This window comes from Rhinichthys klamathensis, unplaced genomic scaffold, assembly GCF_029890125.1.
Source record: "Rhinichthys klamathensis goyatoka isolate OS25496 unplaced genomic scaffold, OSU_Roscu_1.1 h1tg000564l_1, whole genome shotgun sequence".
In the NCBI taxonomy this organism is placed as follows: domain Eukaryota; kingdom Metazoa; phylum Chordata; class Actinopteri; order Cypriniformes; family Leuciscidae; genus Rhinichthys; species Rhinichthys klamathensis.
In genome coordinates this window covers 139,488-166,351 of record NW_026607030.1, presented here as the reverse complement: position 1 = coordinate 166,351, position 26,864 = coordinate 139,488, and the positions used below count along the sequence as shown (strand labels likewise).

General features: G+C 43.2%; 1 protein-coding gene across 1 annotated transcript in view; it reads left to right on the top strand.

The window, feature by feature from the left end:
* gabra6b (gamma-aminobutyric acid type A receptor subunit alpha6b) overlaps positions 1 to 11,563 on the top strand; it is a 40,580-nt gene extending 29,017 nt beyond the window's left edge. Inside the window, exon 10 of the mRNA XM_056239442.1 lies at positions 11,554 to 11,563. Within this exon, the coding sequence (XP_056095417.1) occupies positions 11,554 to 11,563 (10 nt within the window). The remainder of the gene's footprint in view (positions 1 to 11,553) is intronic.
* The last annotated feature ends 15,301 nt before the right edge of the window (positions 11,564 to 26,864 follow it).

Sequence of the window (26,864 nt, the reverse complement as noted above, 5' to 3'; positions counted from 1 at the left end):
CCCCTCAAATAGTGCCCTATTAAAGGGTATAAGGGCGATTTCGGACACAGCCCTAGATTCAGTTTCCTTTTTTGAATGACAAATGTAGATTGAATGTAGAAATGTAGCCATCTGCTGGTATAGACAGTTATCTCCTCACATGCAGGTGCTCAGACATAAAGTATGTGCTAGTTGGCAGTTGGCGGTTGGCTGTTGTCCATTGTTTCCCAACCCTGTTCCTGGAGGCACAGCAACAGTGCACATTTTGGATGTCTCCCTTATCTGACACATATAATTTTGGTCTTGGTGATGAGTTGAATCAGGTGTGTTTGATTAGGAAGAGTTAAAACAATGTGCAGTGTTGGTGTGCCTCTAGGAACATATTTGGGAAACACTGCTGTAGTCTTTGCAGAGTGGAATAGTGACATGACGAGGGGCGACAACACAGTTACCTTCCGTCGCTGCTAGTTCGTTGATGTCGGTTTATTGTACATGGACTTAAAAGCTTTTCTAGTTGTTTTCTTTAGTTTTGATAACAATTTGATTCCAATCTTTTCCTTCCAATAAAATTAGATCCATAACTCCTGAACTCCCTGCAATTCGTGACAGTGTGTGGTTGACAGTGTATGTGTGGACTGAAGTAAAAACAGTTGAGAACTACTGATATGACATTAACTAAAAGTATATATAAAGGTATATCCCACGCTACCTTCAGAGATCTCTCTGGAGGGGGGAACGGAGCGCTTTCAAACTACCTCATGTGTTATTCACTTGTGAGACAACACTAACTGTATACGAGTTATGTGATTTGTATTGTATTGTTATAACTCAAAGCCTCATAAATTGGATGGATATTTTATGGTCTTGAGAATTCCACAGAAGATTTAGATTATTTTAATTACTGATTGCTATCAGGATGTGAAAAGACTTTGCCCCAGCATTTTTTTTTTTTTGTTATGAAAAACATTGCCTACTCTACCTTTAAATGCATTTTAGGTAAACTGACAAAACATTAATTGTAGTTTAAATAACTCAACTGAGCTACTAAATTAAACGTTTTAATGTTGTAGCATTGAAATGTTTCTGAGAACTGATTCATTGTTTTCATAATATTCTAGACATAATAATATTAAGTCATATTAAATGGTCTATTTTGGGAATGTCCTAAATTTGAGAGACGTTTGTTCCAACAAATTAATAAACATGAAATTAAGCTTTTCATATACAAACTTAACAGTTTTAACCTGTCCTTGTGTCACCTTTCTCTTTTCAAACCATTAGGGAAAAATACAGAATGAAAAAAAAAAGGCCTCAAAGCCTCTGATAAAGCTGCCACGGGACAAAAGGACAGTATGAGATATCTCCTCTCTCACAAAAATACACGTTCAGTATGCCGGTGTGTGCTTGACAAAGAAATCATACTGGGCACTTTCAGCCTGCTGGTGGCGTTTTCATGAATAGTTCCATTCAGGTCCAGACGTTAAGAAGCACATTGTTTGAGTTGACTAGCGTGTGTATGCACAGTTTCACAGAAGCTACTGCTGGTGATCAGCTCTTCGCTTGATTGCCCACTGGAGTGCCTGATGTGAGAGGAAGTGCTTTTCTCATAAATCAAAGGCAGTGAATGTCAGCACAGTCTGAAATCCCCCATTTTCTCATCTTCACGCAGGCCTGTGCCATAACTTTGGTGTAATGACCATTCAATTACTGCCTAAAGATATGTCAGTAAATGTTGGACGTGAGACCCAAAGACCCAGATTTATCATATCTTTATGGATTCACACTCACATAGCACAGTTTAAGATACCTTTTTTTGTTTGTGTGTTTCTGTATGAATTTGTTACATTTAGCACTCCCGGGCATAGGATTATTTCATTGAATGAATGAATGAATACATACATTTACACAAAGCAGGGGATGCAGCGATGCCATTATCTGTAAATGTATCTGTACTCAGCTAGAATTGGATCTGGGTTGGTCTTAAAGGTGAAGTTTGTACGATTTTTATATGTTAAAATACATTTGCTTAATCCAGTTTAGTGTTTATTGACTACTACTAGTATGCCATTCATGGGTTTATCTCCCCCAAAAGTGTTAACTTGAGCCGCGTTTCCATCGAAATTACCCGGAAAAATGAGTCCCAGGAACTTTTTTCCCCCCAGACCTGTGGCTGTCTACATTTACACTGCGATCTAAAGTACCGTGAAGATTAGGCAAATAGTCCGGTGACATAGGAATGCGCGCAACGTTTCAGTTACCGGTCCATCTGTCTTTTTTTTTTAACTCCATTGTTGATTCGAATAGCAAACAACTGTTACTGCACGCACCGCAACAGATGGTGGTTAAAATAAAATGCTGCGTGGAGTCAACCAATCAAAATGCGGCATGAACCAGTCCGCATGTTCAGCACCCAAGTCCCACCTCTGAAAGTTCCTGAACTTTGAAGAAGTACTTCCTCACGAGCAGGGACTTTCGGAGGGGGAAATATTTACCCGGAACTTCATTTAGACCCTGGCTCCTGCGGTGTAAACACATCGAGTACCACCCCAAAGTCCCTAGTCTAGCCAGTGTGAGATCATGGTTGATGTGTTACATGAGAAAAGAAGTTCAGATTTGTTTAGAAGTACATGTCAATATTCGCTGCGTCAATACGTTCAAAGCTTAATATCTGCTAACTCTTTATTGTGATGATCTTCCAATAGACATTCTCTTGACTATAAGTAACGTTGCACCTACATGTCTACTAACTCTCGTTAGAGTGTTAGTAGAGTATTAGTAGATTGGTAGGGTTAGGGTTAGAATGAGTTGGCATGTAGTTGCAAAGTTACTTATATTCAGTAGAATGTCTGTTGGAAGATCATCACAATAAAGAGTTAGCAGATATTAAGCAGACAATCTACTAATATTCTAATAAGAGTTAGTTGACATGTAGTTGCAAAGTTACTTATAGTCAACAGAATGTTCAAAAGGGACCATAAAAATAAAGTGTTACCCTTCAAAGATTAAACAGGTCAGGATGAACACATCAAAACGAACAGGACATTGTGATGGAACACGCTATAATGGATGCTTCAATACCAAATATAATTGTGATTTGTTTTGCACTTCTCAGCCACTGTAATACTGTACGTTTCTGTCTTACTAGCTCCCTGAGACGGAAAGCATTTATGTATTTTATTTATTTATTTATTTATTTAACAGGGACCATACAGTCAAACATAGTCACAATACAAAGCCTGTAACTGATGCGCAGCATATAGAGTTTGTAGCTAATGCTAATTTTCAACTCCTGTCCCTGGTTGGGCATTACTAAGTACATTATAAATAGATACATACAAATAGAAAACATTCACATTTCTTCAAACACACACAGTTTTATTCTTTATTATTTGGACAGATTTGCATTTGTATGCAACGAACTGCTCTGAGACAAGAAGGTTGAGGATCCAAATGCAGTTTATTTAAAGGGTTGTCGACAATCGTAATCCAAATCCAGGCAAGGGTCATACACAAGCACAAGGGCACTCCAGCAGGTGACCGATACAATAGTAAAGTTGTTTTTAGAAATTTTCAACCACTGAATATTTTCTTTCAACTTCCATGTTCTCTAATTAGATATTGCATATAGAGTCCTCTTATTTGAGGCTGTGGATGATTGTCTTGACATAACTCTAGTTCCTCTGGCAATTATAACAAACTAGGCTTTTGTTGTATTTAACATTTAGTATTATTGTTTTAATTAGAAAATATTTCAATATTTTTTTATAATTATAATAAAAAAGAATTGTTCCCTTTCAAGGCGCCTGCATTCATGGGGATCACAGAGAGATCTGGCTGAAGATGTTAAGACGGCCTCGGCCCTTTCCCAACTATCGTCAGCCAGTTCTCACGGTCCCGTTCGCGAGGCTATGGGACGATGCCTCGGGTCGAAGAGACTTTTGCATCTAATCTCTCGCCCGATGCTGCATCGTCCCTAAGGGCTCCGGCTCTTCCCTCCAAGCCATGCCGTACCACTTCGGCGCTGGTTGGGAAGGCATATATAGCGGCAGGTCGGGCTGGTGCGTGCCTGCACACAATGGGGCTTCTGCAGGCGTACCAGGCCGACCTCCTCAAAGAGGTGGACGACAGCGGGGAGGTCGCCTTCGACGATATTCGAGAGATGCTGCGAACGGTCGATCTGTCTCTCCGTGCTACTAAAGAGACGGCCCGCGCCATTGGCCGCTCTATGGCAGCATTGGTAGCCACGGAGAGACACCTGTGGTTGAATCTGTTGGGCATCGGGGACAAGGACAGGGCCTTCCTCCTCGATGCCCCGATTTCGTCTTCTGGCCTCTTCGGCGACGCAGTCAATACTGTCGTCGAGAGGTTTCAGGAGTCGAAACGACAGTTAGCTGCATTAAAACAGCTCATCCCCCGCCGTCGTTCCAAGTCTCATGGGTCTGCTGCCAGGGGGCAGTCCCATGAGGCCGCCGCCAGCTCCTCACACCTGCAGCAGCAGAAAGAGAGTGTTGCTTCTCGCGCTCCCCCGAAAAAGGCCTGGAGCCAGGGGCAACAATCTCACGTGAAGTCCTCCAAACCGAAGACAGATCTGAGGACTGTCGTTCAGGCGAGGAAGGCTTCATCGTAGAGGTCCTGACGCGTTGTGCAGGCCTTTGAGGGTAGTCCCCTCCGTGATCGAGCAACAACAGCTCGCTCCTTCACGGAGCCCTCAGGAAATCGATGTGTGCTTCCCGCCGCTAAGTGCGCTTCGGGACACATCGGTTTTCAGCGAACGCAAATCGCAGTGTCCGCCCGAAAATGTTGCGGCCCCGTCGAGTGCGTTCCCTCTCACGAGGCCTGTAGAAAAATCAAGTCGGTTAGTTCCTGCCAATCAAATGCTTCAGGTCACCGATATTTCAAATACAACACCCGAGGTCAGTCTCAAGAGACTGATTCCCCTAGTAGATTATCTACACACCTGGAAAGGTCACCTTCAAAATATATCTCAGTGTACATTTCTGAAATGCACTTTCTGTAAAGCTGCTTTGAAACAATATGTATTGTGAAAAGCGCTATACAAATAAATTTGAATTGAATTTGAATTGGGTCCTACGCACAGTGGAGAAGGGGTACAGAATTCAGTTCGAGTATCGTCCACCACGATTCAGAGGGGTGGTTCACACACTGATCAGTCCAGAGCAGGGTCAGGTTATGAAGCAATAAGTTCAGTCCCTCTTGGCAAAGGAGGCCATAGAGCAGGTTCCTCCTCAGGAAAGGGAATCCGGGTTCTACAGCCGGTACTTCATAGTTCCCAAGAAGGATGGGGGGTTACGACTTATAATAGATCTCAGGGTATTGAACCGGTCTCTGAGGTTAGTTCAAAATGCTAACTATACCTCTTATCGTGAGTCAGATCAGGTCCGAGGACTGGTTTGTCACGATAGATCTAAAAGATGCTTACTTCCATATTTCCATCCTTCCTCAACACAGGAAGTTCCTAAGATTCGCATTCGGGGGCAAAGCGTATCAATACAGAGTTCTTCCATTTGGCCTAGCACTGTCTCCCCGCACCTTCACGAAATGTATGGATGCTGCCCTTGCTCCATTGAGACTTCAAGGCATTCGCATCCTCAACTACATCGACGACTGGCTCATTCTGGCACAGTCAGTAGAGATGGCGGTTCAACATCGAGATGTGGTTCTAAACCATCTAAGGTGCTTAGGGTTAAGACTCAATGTCAATAAAAGTTCATTAATTCCTCTACAGAGAACTACTTTCCTGGGGGGTAGTGTGGGATTCAGTCACGATGCGGGCACAGTTGTCTCCAGCTTGTGTACACACCATCTTGACCATAGTAACGAGTCTCAAGCAAGGCCAGGCCATCACTGTCAAACACTTCCAAAGGGTTCTGGGCCTTATGGCAGCAGCGTCCAACGTGATACCATTTGGCCTGCTGTACATGAGGGCCCTGCAGTGGTGGCTCAGGACCAGAGGGTTTTCCCCGAGGGGCAACCCATTTCGCATGATCAAAGTAACGCGCAGATGCCTTCGTTCTTTGGACATGTGGAAGAAACCAAGGTTCCTGTCCCTAGGCCCTGTGTTGGGTGCACCGTGTCAGAGGAAAATTCTAACCACGGATGCATCCCTCACAGGCTGGGGTGCGGTTATGGAAGGCCGCTACACCAGGGGTATTTGGAGGGATCATCATCTTTCATGGCACATCAATTGCCTGGAGATGATGGCATTGTTTCTGGCTCTCAGACATATCCTTCCGGACCTCAGAGGCCATCATGTTCTAGTGCGAACGGACAATACGTCGGTGGTCTCATATATAAATCGGCAGGGGGGCCTGAGATCATGCCCTCTGTGCAGACTGGCGCATCAGGTTCTCCTGTGGTCCCAGGGAAAACTTCTTTCAGTCAGAGCCATGTTTATCCCTGGGGACAGCAATGTGGGAGCAGACATCCTGTCGAGGCAGGGGCTGAGGCCCGGGGAATGGAGACTCCATCCAGAGTCGGTGGAGTTAATATGGAGGGAGTTTGGTCAGGCGGAAGTGGATCTGTTTGCCTCTCAAGAGAACTCTCACTGTCCGCTCTGGTACTCCCTCACGCATCCAGCTCCTCTGGAGCTGGATGCCATGCTGCAGACGTGGCCGAGGCTGCGTCTGTACTCATTTCCCCCGATCGCTCTGCTCCCAGGGGTGATCAGCTTACTACTAGTAGCCCCGTACTGGCTGGCCCGAGTGTGGTTTTCGCACATCATGGTTCTTCTAGCAGGCCCTCTGTGGCAAATTCCGATCAGGAGGGACCTTCTTTCTCAGGCCGAGGGCACAATATTTCACCCTCGTCCAGAGCTATGGAAGCTGTGGGTCTGGCCCCTGAGGGGGACCAACTCGTAAATGCGGGTTTCAACTGAGGTTGTCGAGACCATTCTAAACTCTAGAGCCGCCTCCACGAGGAAACTATATTCATTAAAGTGGAATGTTTTTACTTTATGGTGCAGAGAACATCAGGTGGACACAGTTAACTGCCCAGTGGCTTCAGTGCTGGAATTCCTCCAGAGTTGCTTCTCTGACGGGCTCTCCCCGTCCACGCTAAAGGTCTATGTGGCGGCCATAGCTGCCTTCCACACACCTTTAGGGGTGGGCACCTTGGGGAGACACCCACTTATTGTACGTTTCCTTCGTGGAGCTAGGAGGGTGAGGCCTGTCATCCAGTCCAGGGTCCCTACGTGGGACCTGGCTGTGGTTCTTGAGGGGTTATCCCTGGCACCCTTTGAACCTTTGGATGAGGTGGCTGAGAAATGTATGTCTTTCAAGGTAGCGTTCCTACTCGCCATCACGTCCCTGAAAAGAGTCGGGGACCTGCAGGCTTTATCTGTCGCTCCTTCCTGCCTTGAGTTCGCTCCTGGCAAAGTAAAGGCCATTCTCCAACCTAGACCTGGCTATGTGCCTAAGGTGCCGTCAAATGTGGCACAGTCTATAATCCTCCAGGCCTTCAATCCTCCACCGCATGTGTCGGATGAGCAAGCTAGATTACATTTACTGTGCCCGATCCGAGCCCTGGAGATCTATGTGCAAAGAACCTCGGGCTGGAGGAAGTCGAACCAACTTCTCGTGTGCTTTGGGTCTCCAAAGAGGGGTTTTCCTGTTTCAAAACAAACTATAAGCAGATGGTTAGTGGAAACAATTTCTTCAGCTTACGAGGTGCGCGATTTGCCTTCACCTCTTGCGTTAAGAGCCCACTCTACTAGGGGAGTGGCTTCCTCTAAAGCCCTGCTAGCAGGAGTTTCCCTTCAAGAGGTCTGTGATGCCGCAGGCTGGGCTTCCCCTCACACTTTTATAAAACACTACAGTTTGGATCTGCCCTCTACACACCGGGTTCACAGGTTCTCTCGTCTTGAGTGTGCCAGTTTGCTTCACATCAGGGCGTATTCTCTCAGTGTGGCGCAGTGGGCATTTCGTTCTCCAATGCGTCGATTCTCGACGCAGCGCGAATTCCCTTGAAAGGGAACGTCTCGGGTTACGACTGTAACCCTCAGGGAACGAGACGGTGCGTCCCTCGGCCACACTTTTCGCGCTCCTGAGAACGACTTGCTTCGAACAATCAGAAGCTGACGCTGCTATGTTCCGGTGTCCTTTTATAGCTTCCGCTCACCGTCACATGCGACGTCACGGCTGACGTCATGACGCAACACCAATCAAGATTGGACTAGTTCCATACAGGCTTCAGACGCGTCACGCTGAAGGCGTTCCCCAATGTGTCGCTTCTCTACGCAGCGTCTCTTTCCCTTCTCAGGGAACGAGGGTTACAGTCGTAACCCCAGACGTTTTTTGAGTTAAATTTCAAACAGGCTTCTTTTGTAATAACATGAACTCACGGTTAAAGCTCCACCCACATCAAGATTTATTTGAATACAAATACAAATAATTTTGAGATTTATACAGATACAGATATTGTCTCCGAGGCACACCCCTTGATCAATACTCGAACTAAATCATATTTAACTCCAGGAGAGGAAGCCATTAGCTACATATAAAAAGTAAACAGGTTTTCTTGCATGAGGAAGAGTTAAACTACAAATCATGGCTCCAAAATATTGTATTGCCCACCCAATCAGAAATTAAGTGAAGTCAGCAACATCATATCATTTTGATCTCCTAGTGTCACGCTTGCCATAGCTGGCAGGACCCGGGCCTGCTGCAAAAAAAGGTTTATTCAAAACCTGCCAACATGAATAAGCAAATCTATAGCGGTATTCCTAACCTTCTCAGCCTGGATAGACCTTTTGCTTATCAATGAAGTCTAGACAGTGTGATGCAAAATCAATATTATGTATGTAATAAAAGCTGACATTCAGTTCATTTTTAGTTGTCAACACAGTCATTTTCAAAGCATATCAAAGGTGAAATGTGGATGAAAACCATTAAACGGTTAACGGTGTGGGCTAACCCATGATGGGTTAGCAAGGACAGACATATTTGTTAACGTGTTTAACTGACAGCTCTAAAATATATAGTGGCACTTTAAGTTTAGATAAGAACTCCAGTAATATGTTTCCAAATACTGCACTTTAATTTCAAGTGAAAAAGTGTATCCTCACTCTCAGGGAATAGAAGCATTGTTGATACTGTTTTTGTGTTAAGGTTGAACTTATGTTTCACTTTATGATTATGGCCTTTTCTATTGCTATAGCCTAATTATAGGCAATTATGTTTCATGTATTTTGACTTATTTAAAAGACAGAGTTTTAAGAGTTCCTCTCTTTTTCTTTTAAAATATACAATTTTTGTAAGAGCTACACTAAAGTTGGTAGTTTGATAAATGCAAGTTAATTTTTAATCTTGGGAACCGTGGGTTTTGTGAACCGTGCCACCCCTAATATATATATATATATATATATATATATAACGTGTTTAACTGACAGCCCTAAAATATATATATATATTAGGGGTGGCACGGTTCACAAAACCCATGGTTCGGTTTGTATCACGGTTTTAGGGTCACTGTTTTCGGTTCTGTACGGTTCTTGTTGTTATTTTTTCTTTTAATCTTTAACACTCCAGAAATGTACTTCAGCATATGATATATAGCTTAATAATCCACAATTTAGGATACAGTATTAACAAAAATGTTATATCATGCAATCATGCACAAACTGAATTTGACTTGACTTTAAGGACATTATTGGGACCATCTCCGAGGAAAGCTAGGTGAGATTTTGATACAGCAAGAGAGAAGACATTGATGACATGCTTGTAGAATGTGTATCGCTATCTCTACTGGAACTTATGTGCATTTTTAGCACACAAAGATTAAAAATTAACTTGCATTTATCAAACTACCAACTTAAGTGTAGCTCTTACAAAAATTTTATCTTTTAAAAGAAAAAGAGAGGAACTCTTAAAACTCTGTCTTTTAAATAAGTCAAAATACATGAAACATAATTGCCTATAATTAGGCTATAGCAATAGAAAAGGCCATAATCATAAAGTGAAACATAAGATTTCAACCTCAACACAAAAACAGTATCAACAATGGTTCTATTCCCTGAGAGTGAGGATACACTTTTTCACTTGAAATTAAAGTGCAGTATTTGGAAACATATGACTGGAGTTCTTATCTAAACTTAAAGTGCCACTGTAGCTGCTATATATTTAAATATCATAACATGAAATCCAAAATGTTCCCACACACCGGACTTATACGACGCTGGCGCATCCTCCAACTCCGGTTATCTCTCCCACTTGCCACTTCTCCGCGTGACGTGTCCTGCAGCACTCCATACTCCGCTTTTACTGGCTTGTTCGACTTGAACCGGCGCTGAACTGTGCGATCGGTTTATGACATCAAAGTACCGCGAGAGTGATTGAAAAGCATGCGGAGCCGTCGCTCTCGCGGTACTTTGATGTCATTCGCCGATCGCTCTGTGCAGCGCCTGTTCAAGTCGAACAAGCCTCATATGTATGTCCACAACCGTCTTATTTCGCGCGAAAAGGAAACATACGTCTGAGGTCACATACGGGCACAAGGCTACATTGCGCATGCGTCGAACCGTGAGACACACACACGCTCCGAACCGAGACAAGCGAACCGAACGGTTCGGATGTTTTTTCATGTACCGTGCCACCCCTAATATATATATATATTTTAGGGCTGCCCGTTAAACGCGTTATTAACGGCGTTAACGCAAACCCAATTTAACGGCGTACATTTTTTTATCGTGCGATTAACGCTCTTTTTGGCCTAGCAAACTTTGTAGTTTTTTCACATGCTTTTGCAACAGGGCGCGGCATGCGCCGTGCGAGGACGTTTTGTTGCTTCGTCGACCAAAGCACAAGCGGATCTAGCTAGACCAGAAAACAAAACAACAGGCACGCCGCCGCACACACTTGTTTGGGTCTGCGCGAGCCGGCCAAATAGTAGATTAACGTTACGTTTTGAGTGGATGACGAGCGCGAGACGCCGAAATGGATGCCAATAAGATTCTGAATGGAAAGTTTACTTTTAAAAAGTTGCCAAATGGTTCCATTGACAAGACCAAAGTGATCTGTGTGTTTTGTCGTTGTAAACTGAGCTATCATCATCGCAGCGCGTCCAGTCTGAAATACCACTTGATGATGGCCAAGCACACACACACACACACACACACACACACAGCTGATGCGAATTCTCCGCCCCCTCGTCAATATCAGGACCTCGTCAGTATTTCTTTCACCCTTTTATTGATGAGAGATAATTTGCTCCAAGTGAGAATGTTAGTGTGAAATTGAACACAGTATATGTCAATATTGTTTTCAATAAAAAACATTTCCACAAAGCAAGCCGATCCACTTTTCCATGTTGATAAGAGCATTAAAATGATAAAAAAATAATGGGACAAAAAGAAATCAAGAGACATTTAGAATAAATAAAAATGTGCGATTAATTGCGATTAATCGCGAGTTAACTATGACACTAATGCGATTAATCGCGATTAAATATTTTAATCGTTTGACAGCACTAATATACATATACGTACATATATTTAAACCAGTTGTTTGAAGTTCTTGCTTTTCGTCTTTTGGTTTACTTTCCTTTTTCTTTCTCTTTCAGGGAAGTGTGAGCACTGTTAGAAACAATGGAGAAGGGTGACTGAAGACAATGACCATAAACTAACGGATGGACGGAGGAATGAGAGAAACGATAAGGGTCAGCTGCTGAAGATTTAACTGTGATTGTCCTGAGAGGGCTCAATGTTAATCTTCTTCACCTTTGCCCCTTCCCTCTCTGTCGGCCCGAATAGCATGTATTGACCTCTCATTGCTCTGGCATGAAACTATCTGACTACAGAATGATTTTCCTACTCTCTAAAGACATTCAAGTTGCAATAGCACTTGTTGGTACTCTTGTTATGACATTCTTCCTTCACACATCCATCACAACACAAAAAAACTCAGCAGACACTCACAGTAATGTGCAGGTAAAGCATTCCAAGGTGGAATACAAGCAGCAAATACAAGCCTTATAGCAGCCATATTACTTTTACCTTGAAAAGAAGCATCAGGCAATACTAAATTGAATCAAGGCCATCCTTTGATATAACAGCTTGAGTCCATTCATCGAAGGCTGTCATACAGGTCCAGAACTTCCAAATAGTGTACCATTCTACAAGAAACAATCTTTGGATCTGTTGGTTGAGAACTCACAGACAATTGTTTGAACTGGTGCATTATAATCTTTGAGCATTAAAACATCATGAAGGATGCACGTGATTTATTCATTCATGTATTTTTATTTTCATAGGTTACACATGGTCTTGTGAATGGCTCATGTTATTCGTCCCTTGTATGACTCTCCAGACAATCATTGGACCTAGCCAAACCATTACACATCCCCGTGCTGATACATACATTATGGTTAATAAGACACATTATGGATTGGATTTTAGGTTGTGATATTTTACTTTTTAGAATTAAGCAACTACTCTGTCTGGTGTCAGTTTTGTCCATCTATGCCTAGGGGAATTTTCGGTTGCATTTTATTTTACAGTATATGCACTTACTATACAGTGTACTTAAGAAAGTAATGAATAAAATAAGGTAACTACATGGGTTAGAGTTATGTTTAGGGGTAGGTTTTGGTTATGTAACTAGTTATCACACAGTTATTTCAATTTCTAAAATAATAACAACATGTATTATGTAACATGTAATATTTCACATGTGCATGTGAAACGGTACCGTAAAATAAAGTGCTGGATTTTCCTCTTGGCACGTTGAATAAATGTGCAGTTTGTGCAACTGATGCACCTGCAATTTGGGTACTAACTAATTAGCCTTCTTCATCAGCGATATATTTATTGCAGCCTAATATGACTAATCTTTACAACAGCATTACGAGTTAAGATGATTTATTTATTGTGGCTATGGTCCACCTTCTCTACAAAAGTCTTTCTAGACACTGGAGTCCACCTAGATCAAAGAATGTGTGCTACTTTCTGACTGTAGCTATTATCTTGAATATTTTTTTCCCTCTCTTTTTGCTTCGTTGAATGAAGTTTTCGATAAAGGCAGCACTCCTTGGGGACCAGCTATGACTATGTACAGTATGTCTCAAATGTTTTGTTTTATTCATACATTTAAAAAAAACACACAGATATGTTCTCACTGCTACAGAAACGCCCTTTTCAAGGGTAGATTCACATTGATAAATTGTTGTTCTCGTACAAGGTGCTATAATAACTGAAGATGATTTATTTGTTGGCCTTCACCAAAGCACATTGTAAAATGTATGTTTAAATAGATCATCACCCAAATCTGCATTGGAAGAAACTAACATCTAAAGCGGGTTTCCTGGCAACAGTCCATCTGCAATGAAATGAGTTCATTTATGTGTGTGTTTTTTTAGAACACATTTTATTTCATTTTAAGTCATGGCTTTAAATTATGTTCAATTCTTATTATAATGGTATACTGACTGCCATTTTTTTATGGGGACCCACCCATAAAAATGTTCCCTGTTTAATGTACATGTGTAACTATGGATAATTTATAATATACATAATCATACTGTTTTGTTGTTATGACTGCATGGCCTCTCATGTAAACACACTGATTAGCAGGTTCTCTGACCTGCTTATATTTTATTTGTAAAGAATCATAAGAGGGTGTGTGTGTGTGTGTGTGTGTGTGTGCAGATCTGGCTATACTTGGGCCAAATGTCATTAATTATATAGTGAAATATTATGACAACCGACCAGTAAAGGACCAGTAAAATGTCCTCACTGGTTAAAAAGGTTTATAAACCGGCCAAAACGTGTTTTTATTTAAATCTAGTGTTTTGCATGTTTCTGTGATGGGTATGTTTACGGGTAAAGGTCTGTTGGGTTAAGCGATAGAAAATATCAATAACTTGATATAAAATCAATGGAAGTCTATGCAATGTCCTCACTAATATAGTGAAACAAATGTGTGTGTGTGTGTGTGTGTGTGTGTGTGTGTGTGTGTGTGTGTGTGTGTGTGTGTGTGTGTGTGTGTGTGTGTGTGTGTGTGTGTGTGTGTGTGTGTGTGTGTGTGTGTGTGTGTGTGTGTGTGTGTGTGTGTGTGTGTGTGTGTGTGTGTTCCAGGCCATAAAATAAACATTTAATGTAAATTCGAAGTTAATTTTTTTACTCAATTCTTCCAATAATTGAAAAATTGGCTTCAACCATTCACTCTACAAAAAATAAGTGAGACATATCTTCAGACACAAAATGGCTCCATGTATTATGCGCCATTGGAGGTCACCAGTTCTCTAATTAATAAGGAGTTTAAGTCATCTTGATACCTTAAGGGGATCCATCAAATCCCATTAATCCTTGCCATTTAAAGTCTGAAACACATTTTAATGATTCAAAATGCATCACTTTTAAACAGGTATAATACAGTTCTCTCTTTCAAGTATTACATTACAAATTAAGTTCTAGAGTTTTACAACTTTTCTTCATCCTTCAGCCATGTCTCCACAGCTGCCTTTACCCCTAAACTTGGAAACTCAATCATCTAATTAATACAATGTTGTTTTGTTTCCTCCTCCTCCACTAACAACAACATTGATGGTATTACAGAAAGAAGTTCAGTCCAAAATCTTTCTACAACACAGGGTGAATTAATACCAACCATTCACCCCTACTTATTAAGAGATGAGAGACTTTTACAAACTGGGCTTTCACCAAAGCAGCCTGCATTGAAGGAGAGTTCAAGATTTTCATAGGTAATGCATGATTATAAAGAGGTTCCTCTATGATCCATGATCCACTTACAATACCTTGTTCTCAAACAATTCTTCAAACATTCCTTGATTTTAGAACTGTCTTATAAAAAGGTGTTAATTCGACTAGTTCCACATCATTTAAATTAATTAAAACCAATTGCAATCTAGTCCCAGTCATCCTCCTCTCCTCAAAAGACCACAAGTCACATGAGCCCAACACATTCATCCTTCGATGCAAAAGCCTCCGAGCAGCTTGTAGCCTAAAAGCAGCAATCCTCCATCCTATATCAATTAATCCTTGAAGAGGCAGGTAAAGTACTGCTGTCAATGTCAATGCTGACCTACAGGGGCAGATTAAGGTTTAAGCGGGCCCCTAGGCTCAGGAAATTCTAGAGGCCCACCCCAACCACCATTAGGGGCATACATATTAACAAAAGAAAATGATATATTTCAGCTTTTACTAAAAGTAATCTCCCAGGTTTTTCATGATATATAGATACGATTTTTGCTTTCAAAGTTAAAACAAACAAGATAGCAACTCCTGCACTAACATAAGAGCCATTACATAAAACATATGCTCCCTTCCAGCACAATCCCCATTCAAACTCATTGCTCATATTCGTCACGTCGGAGACGTAGTCGACGTGTCGGCTAATTGGGATCACGCTTAGGGAGCCTGTCATCTTCGAGTATCGATAAAACGAGCCAATTCACGTGCGTGCTTTGCATTTATATTTTATATTTTTATACTTTTGCGTATTTATACCCGCACGGGTATACATACAGAAGTGGATGCAGGCACCATTTGTCTTTTGCTTCGGAGCCGACCGGTTTTCATGTCATGTCTCTGTCTCTGAAGAGTGTTGAATATTGAAAATATTCGTCAAAAACAGCTCTGTTTTCAGCACGCCGTTTCAGTGCATATGACTTTAAATGATAATGAGCTTTGCTCACCCCGCCTCTCTGTTCTGTGTGTACACCGTTTGTAACACAATAACACAATAACCATAACCGTTGTTCATTATAAACGTGGGATTATGAATTATATTGAGAACATCGTACATAGAAAACATGCCGTAATGTACCCTGAGTGTTAACCTTAGACGCATTTATAGTGAAGCGTGCAAGCGATTTGCAAAGATTAATATAAATATTAATGTAAAGGTTAATAAAAGTTACACTCACTTCAGTTCTTCTGGAGGTTCAGCAGGAACGCGAATAGTTGGTACCGATCCTTTATTCATGAGCAGCTTCTTAGCAAAACCAGCTCATACTGATCCTCGTTTATAAAGCAGTCTGGTGTGAGAAATGATTCGCGCAAACATGAGAGCATTGACGTTGCTCGTGGGGAATATTCCCTTCGAAAACAAACACAGCCACTGCGTCTTCAGCAGTGGCTGTGTTTTGTCTAAACCCACGTGATGGGTAGGTTTAGGGGCGGGGTCAGGGGTATGTCATTCGTACGAATTCATACGAATTCGGCAACTCGTCAAATATGTACGATTTAGCAAAAATCTTACTAATTCATACAAGTGAGGTCGTACGAATTGTAACGAATTAGCCATCTTTTAATCACTCGTCAAATTCGGACGAATTGGTCGTGAGATCGGGTTGAGCGCCTCATATGAGGTGTTTCTTGGTATTTCTCCCTCACATCTGCTTCAAGGTCTTGATTGTGGCATTTCTTTGCAGTTTAGAATCCAGTATTTCCAGTATAAAATTCTGTAATTCTTTTGTCTTTTATGAGTTTATTAAAGAACTTTGTCTCGTCTTCTGTCCTAACATACAGCGCCTTCTTTAAAGAATGATCGACTTTTACGTACGCCAGGTGACCTGTAAATGCGCAAACAACTGTTTCCATTGCAGTTTTGCGAAATATTCCTTTGTCGAATTGCCTGAAACACCACCTCATGCGAGCATAAAACATTTCTGGCGATATATATTGCGATATAAGGGTGTAATTTTTGCGGAATTTACGTGTTTCCATTGGGCGAATTTTCAATTCGCAATTTCAATTTGCGCAATTTGAAGGGTAATGGAAACCCGGCTATTGTTGAGTTTTAAACCTGACATTAAGAAAATGCAGAAATAACATTTTGAAAGCGCAACATTATACACTAATCTCTCTGTATAATGATGTCACTGATGTCTCCATATGTTTTTGTTTGCCATTTAATAAATGAGAGCTTTTAATGTTTTTTCCCTTTCTGATTGATTGTTAAGCTGTTGCATTTTTTTTTCCAATAAAATAAATTTTAGCATGCTTATGTAATATGTTGTCACATGTAAATTATGGTAAAGCCTTTTTGTTTTCAGTATTCTATGACCTACGGCCTGATTACATAGCATGTAGACTGTTCTTGTACATGCTGCTGTATGTAAAGATTTAATTTATTTTAACACTTTTAAACTATTTTTCTTTCAATTTTGAAATTGTAATGTTTGTTGTTCTGTTGTGTTTCTTGGGGGGGATTGGGGCTTATTACAACTAGGCTGTTTTATTGAGCAATTTAAAGATAAAAAAAAAGCAATATGGACTTTATCTGCAATTCATTGTGCCATTGTATTTAAGGCCATTTAATTAAGGTGAAATTTGTGATATTAATTGCAATGGAATAATATTCTCTGGTCTAAAACTAATTTAACTACTGAGCCATAAATGATTCTAAGTGTCCATGGACAGAAATTATCAGTATTTGCAAGCACATTTTGCTTCAGCTTTATCTATAGCTTGGATCTATTTTAAAAATCAGTTTTAAAAAGTTAAAATGCTCATTCACTTGAATTATACATGAATTACGTATGTGCATTATCTGGAAGTTCTCGAATGTATTGTCCTTGGGGTTCATGTCTAAGAATGAATGACTTTGTACTGACAGTGAATTGCCCAGACTAATATCTACTTACTCTAAGTATCTCTGTAATATCTACTTATGTCTCTCCTACAGCCAAAAGGCTTGAGATTATGCTCAGGGTTGCCCTTTATAGTCAAAAAGGGGAGAGTGCCACCTATTGGTACACAGCTTGTAACCTGCCCCATGCACTTACTCCTCCCGTCTTCCTCCACCTGCCTAGTGCCCAGTCAGATGTGTTAATACCAATACCAATCAGGTATGCAACTACAAACTTTTGTACCATGCTCAGTTTGTGCTGTTTAGAGATGGCGAGCAGTGTGTTTTGAGGAACAGATGGCTGACAAAGAGGCCCAAAAGGCATGATGGGTTGATTCAGAATCTTCTGTGCATGAAATATTGACATTCTATTCGTTCTTTTTTACTCTCTTGAATTCCTGCATTTCCCAATCAACAGTCAGATACCACAGCAACTTATGACTCCTCACATATGTTGTATGATTTAGGGATTTAGTCTTTTCCTTTTTTTTTGCTCTTGTGATGACAATCAGAATGATCTCTTTTTTTTCATTCAAAACTGCCAAAATTAACTCCGCTCTGCTCCAACAGCAGACTGTCGGATGACACGTGATTCAATCTGCGTTCTGACGTAAAAAGCAGAGAAAGAGATTAAAGGGAGAGAGGAGTGAAATTACTCATGCCGAATCACGGCAGACTCTTGTCCCTCAAATGCCAAGCTGTCGTTAAATAAACATGACAGTGGAATCCGGCTCTCTCTAGATCCACACTAGACTACGACTAAACGTGCCCTCATCCATTAGTCTTCAACAATATGGCACTGTTGAATCCCGTTTCAAGCATGTGTGGGTATTTATGTTCACATATGTCCTTCCACAGTACATTGCAATCATGGTTACATATACCTCAGATGGTATTTAGGCACATTCCAGGGGTACTTTGAAATATGTTGATTCATTTTTGTTAAAACTGGAAGTATTTTGTTGCTTGTAAGACTGCAAAAGCTAATTAAAGATAGATGAACTGGTTGATGTGTCTGTTTTTCATCCACAGTATCAACTGTTTTTATGAATCATCATAAAGGCACTTTAAAAATATTTTAAATTGTAAATGCTCATAGCAAAAATCCTTCCAATTTACCTTTGGCTTTTATTGACCATCTTACTTTTCTATTCGGCTCATGAGCACCAAGCAGCCACACACCCTCATGCGTCCTGCTAACCAACATATTTAAGGTAGACGACTGAGGTACTGTGGTCCATACCATACAAAAATCCATTCAATGACCATACCACATGATACATACACCATTTAATGTCATTTTGCAATTCTATTGGGGAGAGACAATTGGGGGCATAAGGTAAGACAAGTGAGTGTTACTTAACCAAATAGCTACAGGTATGAAATCATTATCATATATGACCACCTATTATTAGAAGTTGCAAGACACGTGTATAAATATAAGGATTTATATTTCCTTTAAAAAATTGCGATCTGGATTCAAACACCTTCACAATCTCATTCATAAATGACAACGATTCGGCTCTGTCTATTAAACCTTTGACAAAATCACAGCTGAACATTCAAATCTGCGTTTGCACTGCCGCTGATCCAGAGAGAGCAGTGGTCACAGATATGGAACGGCTTCACAAACAGTCTTTTCAACCACACGTTATTTCTGTGTTACAAATATTCATATTATCACAGAAGTACTGGGATAAAAGTTTATAGTTTGGATATAAACACTGGCATCTATGGTACCAATGAAAATAGAGCAAATCCTTTTGAAAAGTAAGTTAGCAATTACATCGTTAAACCACTAGGTAGTGATAAGTGACTTAAAATGTATGTCATTGAATCATTCATTCAAGAGATTTGTAAAAAAAAAAAAAAAAAAAAAAAAAAAAAAACTCCCAATTCACCTACTTATACTACGCCCTAAAAGTATGTACTCTTTTTGTGAAGAAAAAGTGCATACAGTGGGGAGAACAAGTATTTGATACACTGCCGATTTTGCAGGTTTTCCCACTTACAAAGCATATTGAAGTCTGTAATTTGTATCATAGGTACTAGGGCTGGGCGATATGGCCAAAAAAAATGATCACGATAATTTTTTTATATCAGTCGATATCGATAATTATCACGATAAATGTCAAATCTTTATTTCTTTCAAGTTTAATGGCAGATTTTTGCTCCTAAGTGAATGTTGTAGAAACCAGTGCGTTAAATGTCAAATCTTTATTTCTTTCAAGTTTAATGGCAGATTTTTGCTCCTAAGTGAAAGTTATAGAAACCAGTGCATTAATTGTGGTTTTAAACTACTCTTTATTGTCAGAACATATCATGACAAACACTTCAATTCAATTCAAATGTATTTGTATAGTGCTTTTCACAATACATATTGTTTCAAAGCAGCTTTACAGAAAGTGCATTTCAGAAATGTACATAAAAGAATATAGTTAGTTAATCATCATGTATTAATTTAGGGCATAACATATCGCCGGCGTTGAGTCGTCTCTTCACAGGCATATAGTCGTCTCTTCACAGGCATATAGTCGTCTCTTCACAGGCGTCGAGTCGTCTCTTCGCAGGCGTCGAGTCGTCTCTTCGCAGGCGTCGAGTCGTCTCTTCGCAGGCGTCGAGTCGTCTCTTCCCAAGCGTCGAGTCGTCTCTTCACAGGCGTCGAGTCGTCTCTTCACAGGCGTCGAGTCGTCTCTTCGCATGCGTATAGTCGTCTCTTCACAGGCGTCGAGTCGTCTCTTCACAGGCGTCGAGTCGTCTCTTCACAGGCGTCGAGTTGTCTCTTCACAGAAGTCGAGTCGTCTCTTCACAGGCATATAGTCGTCTCTTCACAGGCGTCGAGTCGTCTCTTCGCAGGCGTCGAGTCGTCTCTTCACAGAAGTCGAGTCGTCTCTTCACAGGCATATAGTCGTCTCTTCACAGGCGTCGAGTCGTCTCTTCGCAGGCGTCGAGTCGTCTCTTCGCAGGCGTCGAGTCGTCTCTTCACAGGCTTATAGTCGTCTCTTCACAGGCGTCGAGTCGTCTCTTCGCAGGTGTCGAGTCGTCTCTTCGCAGGCGTCGAGTCGTCTCTTCACAGGCGTCGAGTCGTCTCTTCACAGGCGTCGAGTCGTCTCTTCACAGAAGTCGAGTCGTCTCTTCACAGGCGTCGAGTCGTCTCTTCACAGAAGTCGAGTCGTCTCTTCACAGGCATATAGTCGTCTCTTCACAGGCATATAGTCGTCTCTTCACAGGCATATAGTCGTCTCTTCGCAGGCGTCGAGTCGTCTCTTCGCAGGCGTCGAGTCGTCTCTTCGCAGGCGTCGAGTCGTCTCTTCGCAGGCGTCGAGTCGTCTCTTCGCAGGCGTCGAGTCGTCTCTTCGCAGGCATATAGTCGTCTCTTCACAGGCGTCGAGTCGTCTCTTCACAGGCATATAGTCGTCTCTTCACAGGCGTATAGTCGTCTCTTCACAGGCATATAGTCGTCTCTTCACAGGCATATAGTCGTCTCTTCACAGGCGTCGAGTCTCTTCGCAGGCGTTGAGTCGTCTCTTCACAGGCGTCGAGTCGTCTCTTCCAGGCATATAGTCGTCTCTTCACAGGCGTCGAGTCGTCTCTTCACAGGCATATAGTCGTCTCTTCACAGGCGTCGAGTCGTCTCTTCGCAGGCGTTGAGTCGTCTCTTCACAGGCGTCGAGTCGTCTCTTCACAGGCATATAGTCGTCTCTTCACAGGCGTCGAGTCGTCTCTTCGCAGGCGTCGAGTCGTCTCTTCACAGGCGTCGAGTCGTCTCTTCACAGGCGTCGAGTCGTCTCTTCACAGGCATATAGTCGTCTCTTCACAGGCGTCGAGTCGTCTCTTCACAGGCGTCTAGTCGTCTCTTCACAGGCGTCAAGTCGTCTCTTCGCAGGCGTCGAGTCGTCTCTTCGCAGGCGTCGAGTCGTCTCTTCGCATGCGTATAGTCGTCTCTTCACAGGCGTCGAGTCGTCTCTTCACAGGCATATAGTCGTCTCTTCACAGGCATATAGTCGTCTCTTCGCAGGCGTCGAGTCGTCTCTTCGCAGGCGTCGAGTCGTCTCTTCACAGGCATATAGTCATCTCTTCACAGGCATATAGTCGTCTCTTCGCAGGCGTCGAGTCGTCTCTTCGCAGGCATATAGTCGTCTCTTCGCAGGCGTCGAGTCGTCTCTTCGCAGGCGTGTAGTCGTCTCTTCACAGGCATATAGTCGTCTCTTCACAGGCGTCGAGTCGTCTCTTCGCAGGCGTTGAGTCGTCTCTTCACAGGCGTCGAGTCGTCTCTTCACAGGCATATAGTCGTCTCTTCACAGGCGTCGAGTCGTCTCTTCGCAGGTGTTGAGTCGTCTCTTCACAGGCGTCGAGTCGTCTCTTCACAGGCATATAGTCGTCTCTTCACAGGCGTCGAGTCGTCTCTTCACAGGCGTCGAGTCGTCTCTTCGCAGGCGTCGAGTCGTCTCTTCACAGGCGTCGAGTCGTCTCTTCACAGGCGTCGAGTCGTCTCTTCACAGGCATATAGTCGTATTTTCACAGGCGTCGAGTCGTCTCTTCGCAGGCGTCGAGTCGTCTCTTCCCAGGCGTCGAGTCGTCTCTTCACAGGCATATAGTCGTCTCTTCACAGGCATATAGTCGTCTCTTCGCAGGCGTTGAGTCGTCTCTTCACAGGCGTCGAGTCGTCTCTTCACAGGCACATAGTCGTCTCTTCACAGGCGTCGAGTCGTCTCTTCGCAGGCGTCGAGTCGTCTCTTCACAGGCATATAGTCGTCTCTTCACAGGCATCGAGTCGTCTTTTCGCAGGCGTCGAGTCGTCTTTTCGCAGGCGTTGGGGCATCAGAAGTCTCCGTGAGAGGCTGGATACAAACTGGAGCTGACGAAAGCTATTTACCTTGGGACTAGCGTCCCAAGATAACAGCAGAAAAGCAGATGGGAAATAATTAGCGTAGCTGCTGTTCATGATATTAATGCATTCGATCTGATTCAACAATAGAAGGTAAGCATTATGTGAATGCTTGGCTGAAGAGATGCGTCTTTAATCAAGTTTTGCCAAACACTTGCCAAACATATGTGGTTTGTGTTGCCTGACTTTGATGGCTCGTATCTTCAGCACAGTTTGCAGTGCAGGCTGCAATATTAATATTAATAGAGTTTTATAATAGTTTTTTTAATAATAGTTAGTAATAGTTAATAATAATAGTTTTATCTCGAAACGCATATTTGACAGTGAGTTGACAGTAAATCTGCATCCTAACTCAAGCTAATACTACTATGTTAAATTTATGTTCATTAACAAAAACGGTAACATCTGTTAAATAAAATTTAACAACCACATTTTTATTTGGTAAAATGTAATATTCTGACTGTTTGAGTTTTATTCAAATTAACCATTGGTTATCCAGTATCAAGCATTTAGATCATGATAACCACAGATAAAACCAGGCATAGCATATAGGACCTCACTATCATGGCAAAATGTAACTTTATGGTTTCTATGGTATTTTTATGAAAAACAGTAGCCTAAATAAATTAAATACTGTAATTATATTCCATTAGTCCTTTAATACATTTTCTACATTAATAATATAATACAATTCAATATGTATATCCCACATTTCATGGTGCAGTTAATATTACTAGGCTAACGTAACAGTAAATCCATGGTAAATGGATTCAGTATCAATTCAGATTGACTGTATCGTTGCGCACAGTGTTTCTCCTGTTTGTCACAGCGCTGTTTCATCTGCCTTTAAACTGGTTTATATCACCGAGTCATTTGTGTTCTTCGATTAATTCAAGCGCTTCACTGAATCTCGTGACCGAGGCCGATCAGAGTAAACGCGTCTGCTCTAGTGAGCTCGCGCGCGCTGCCGTTTAGACTTTGAGCCGAGCGGATAAACAGTCCGTGAGGCGCGCGCGGTTCAAATGAGTTTCGTTCCGCTTTTGGCGCATAAACATTATCGAACATTTATCGAACTCTTGATATCGTTTTATCGAGAAAAATTATATCGCGATAATTATCGTTATCGTTTTATCGCCCAGCCCTAATAGGTACTCTTCAACTGAGTGACGGAATCTAAAACAAAAATCCAGAAACTCACATTGTATTATTTTTAAGTAATTCATTTGCATTTTATTATAAGTATTTGATCATTTTGACATAAGTATTTGATCACATACCAACCAGTAAGAATTCCGGCTCTCACAGACCTGTTAGTTTCTCTTTAAGAAGCCCTCCTGTTCTCCACTCATTACCTGTATTAACTGCACCTGTTTGAACCCGTTACCTGTAAAAAAGACACCTGTCCACACACTCCAACCTCTCCACAATGGCCAAGATCAGAGAGCTGTGTAAGGACATCAGATAAAATTGTAGACCTGCACAAGGCTGGGATGGGCTACAGGACAATAGGCAAGCAGCTTGGTGAGAAGGCAACAACAGTTGGCGCAATCATTAAAAAATGGAAGAAGTTCAAGATGACGGTCAATCTCCCTCGGTCTGGGGCTCCATGCAAGATCTCACCTTGTGGGGCATCAATGATCATGAGGAAGGTGAGGGATCCGCCCAGAACTACATGGCAGGACCTGGTCAATGACCTGAAGAGAGCTGGGACCACAGTCTCAAAAACCATTAGTAACACACTACGCCGTCAAGGATTAAAATCCTGCAGCGCATGCAAGGTCCCCCTGCTCAAGCCAGCGCATGTCCAGGCCCCTCTGAAGTTTGCCAATGGCCATCTGGATGATCCAGAGGAGGAAAGGGAGAAGGTCATGTGGTCTGATGAGACAAAAATAGATTTTTTTGGTCTAAACTCCACTCGCCGTGTTTGGAGGAAGAAGGATGAGTACAACCCCAACAACACCATACCAACCGTGAAGCATGGAGGTGGAAACATCATTCTTTGGGGATGCTTTACTGCAAAGGGGACAGGACGACTGCCCCATATTTAGGGGAGGATGGATGGGGCCATGTATCGTGAGATCTTGGCCAAAAACCTCCTTCCCTCAGTAAGAGCATTGAAGATGGGTCGTGGCTGGGTCTTCCAGCATGACAACCACCCGAAACACACAGCCAGGGCAACTAAGGAGTAGCTCCGTAAGAAGCATCTCAAGGTCCTGGCGTGGCCTAGCCAGTCTCCAAACCTGAACCCAATAGAAAATCTTTGGAAAATCGTCGTCGACAGGTTTCAGGAGGCGAAAAAACAGTCGGTGCCTTCAAACAATATCTCCCTCGCCGCTCAAAATCTAAGAAGTCTGCCCCTAGTGGGCAGCCGCAGCCACAGCCATCCACTAGCTCCTCCGCCTACAGACAGGCCCAAAGATAGAGCGTTTCGTCTAGAGCCCCCTCTCAAGGAGCCTGGGGGCATAGATGGCGCTCTCAGGCGAAGCCTCAACAAAAGCGGGGTGACCTGAGGGCCGTCCTGCAGGTGAAAAAGGCTTCGTCAAAGAGATCCTAGCCAGTCTAGGATCTCTGTGGGCGGCCCCACCCGTGGTGGAGCGACCGAGGTCGTCTCCTTCGCGGAGCCCGCAGGAAATCGATGTTGCTCTCCCGCCGTTAAACACGCTTCGGGACACATCGGTTTCCAGCGAACGCAGGTTGCACTGTCCTCCCCACAGGCTTGCGGTCAGGCAGCATTCGCGTCCGCCCATCGAGAATCGTTTTCGGTTCAGCCCTGCCGGGAATCCGCTTCCGGGGGCCGAGAACGAATCCCGATTAATACCCGAAACCAGGCTCGAGAGCCTGGTTCCCTTGGTAAAATATTTCGAGGCATGGAAAAATCTGACGAATATTTCTCCTTGGGCCCTGCGCACCATTCAAAATGGGTACAGGCTGCAGTTCAGTTTCTGCCCACCCAGATTCAACGGGGTGGTCTGGACTGTAGTCGACCCAGTGCAGGGTCGGGTATTGGAACAGGAAGTAAACTCCCTGCTGGCAAAGGAGGCTATAGATCGTATTCCTCCACCGGACAGGGAGTCCGGGTTTTACAGCCGCTACTTCATAGTTCCCAAGAAGGATGGGGGGTTGCGTCCAATAATAGATCTCAGGCACCTGATCGTTCTCTGAGGAGATTCAGGTTCAGGATGCTCACTTTTCCCATTATCGTGAGTCAAATTCAATCCGAGGATTGGTTTGTCACGATAGATCTAAAGGACGCATACTTCCACATATCCTTCTTTCCATCTCACAGGAAGTTCCTGAGGTTGGCTTTCGGGGGTAAAGCTTACCAATATCGGGTTCTTCCGTTCGGCCTAGCTCTCTCCCCTCGCACATTTACCAAATGTATGGATGCAGCTCTGGCACCGCTGAGGCTTCAGGGCATCAGGGTGCTCAATTATATCGACGACTGGCTGATTTTAGCACAGTCACAAGAGCTGGCGGTTCGGCATCGAGATGACGTCCTCGCCCACATCCAAAGCCTGGGGTTGAGACTCAACACGAAAAAGAGCGTGTTGACACCAGCCCAGAGAACCACGTTCCTGGGAGTGGTGTGGGACTCGGTCACGATGCGGGCACAATTGTCTCCCGCGCGGATCGAGTCCATCCTCACCACAGTGTCCGGGATAAAGCTAGGCCAAGCCATCACTGTAAAGCACTTCCAGAGAGTGTTGGGGCTCATGGCAGCAGCGTCCAATTTCATTCCATTCGGCCTGCTGCACATGAGGGCCCTTCAGTGGTGGTTAAAAACCAAGGGGTTCTCCCCGAGGGGAAACCCGTTCCGCATGATCAAGGTTACGCGCAGATGCCTTCGTTCCCTATCTATGTGGAAGAGAGCTTGGTTTCTGTCCCAAGGTCAAGTGTTGGGAGCGTCATGTCGCCGGAGAACCGTTTCGACAGACGCCTCCCTCACGGGCTGGGGCGCGGTCATGGACGGCTGCTTTATGACAGGCCTATGGCAGGACCATCATGCCTCCTGGCACATAAACTGCCTGGAGATGTTAGCGGTGTTCAGAGCTCTGAGGAGCTTCCTGCCGGACCTCAAAGGTCATCATGTCCTTGTGGGGTCAGACAATATGTCGGTAGTGGCCTATTTAAACCATCAGGGGGGTCTGAGGTCTCGCCCTCTATGCAGACTGGCGCATCAGATCCTCCTGTGGTCCCAGGGAAAACTGTTGTCTCTAAGAGCAACATACATCCCGGGGAGTCAAAATCAGGGAGCAGATATCCTGTCGAGACAGGGGCTGAGGCCCGGGGAATGGAGACTCCACCCCGAGGTGGTGGAGTCAATATCTCAGAGGTTCGGCTCAGTGGAAGTGGACTTGTTCGCGTCTCGAGAGACGACCCATTGTCCACTGTGG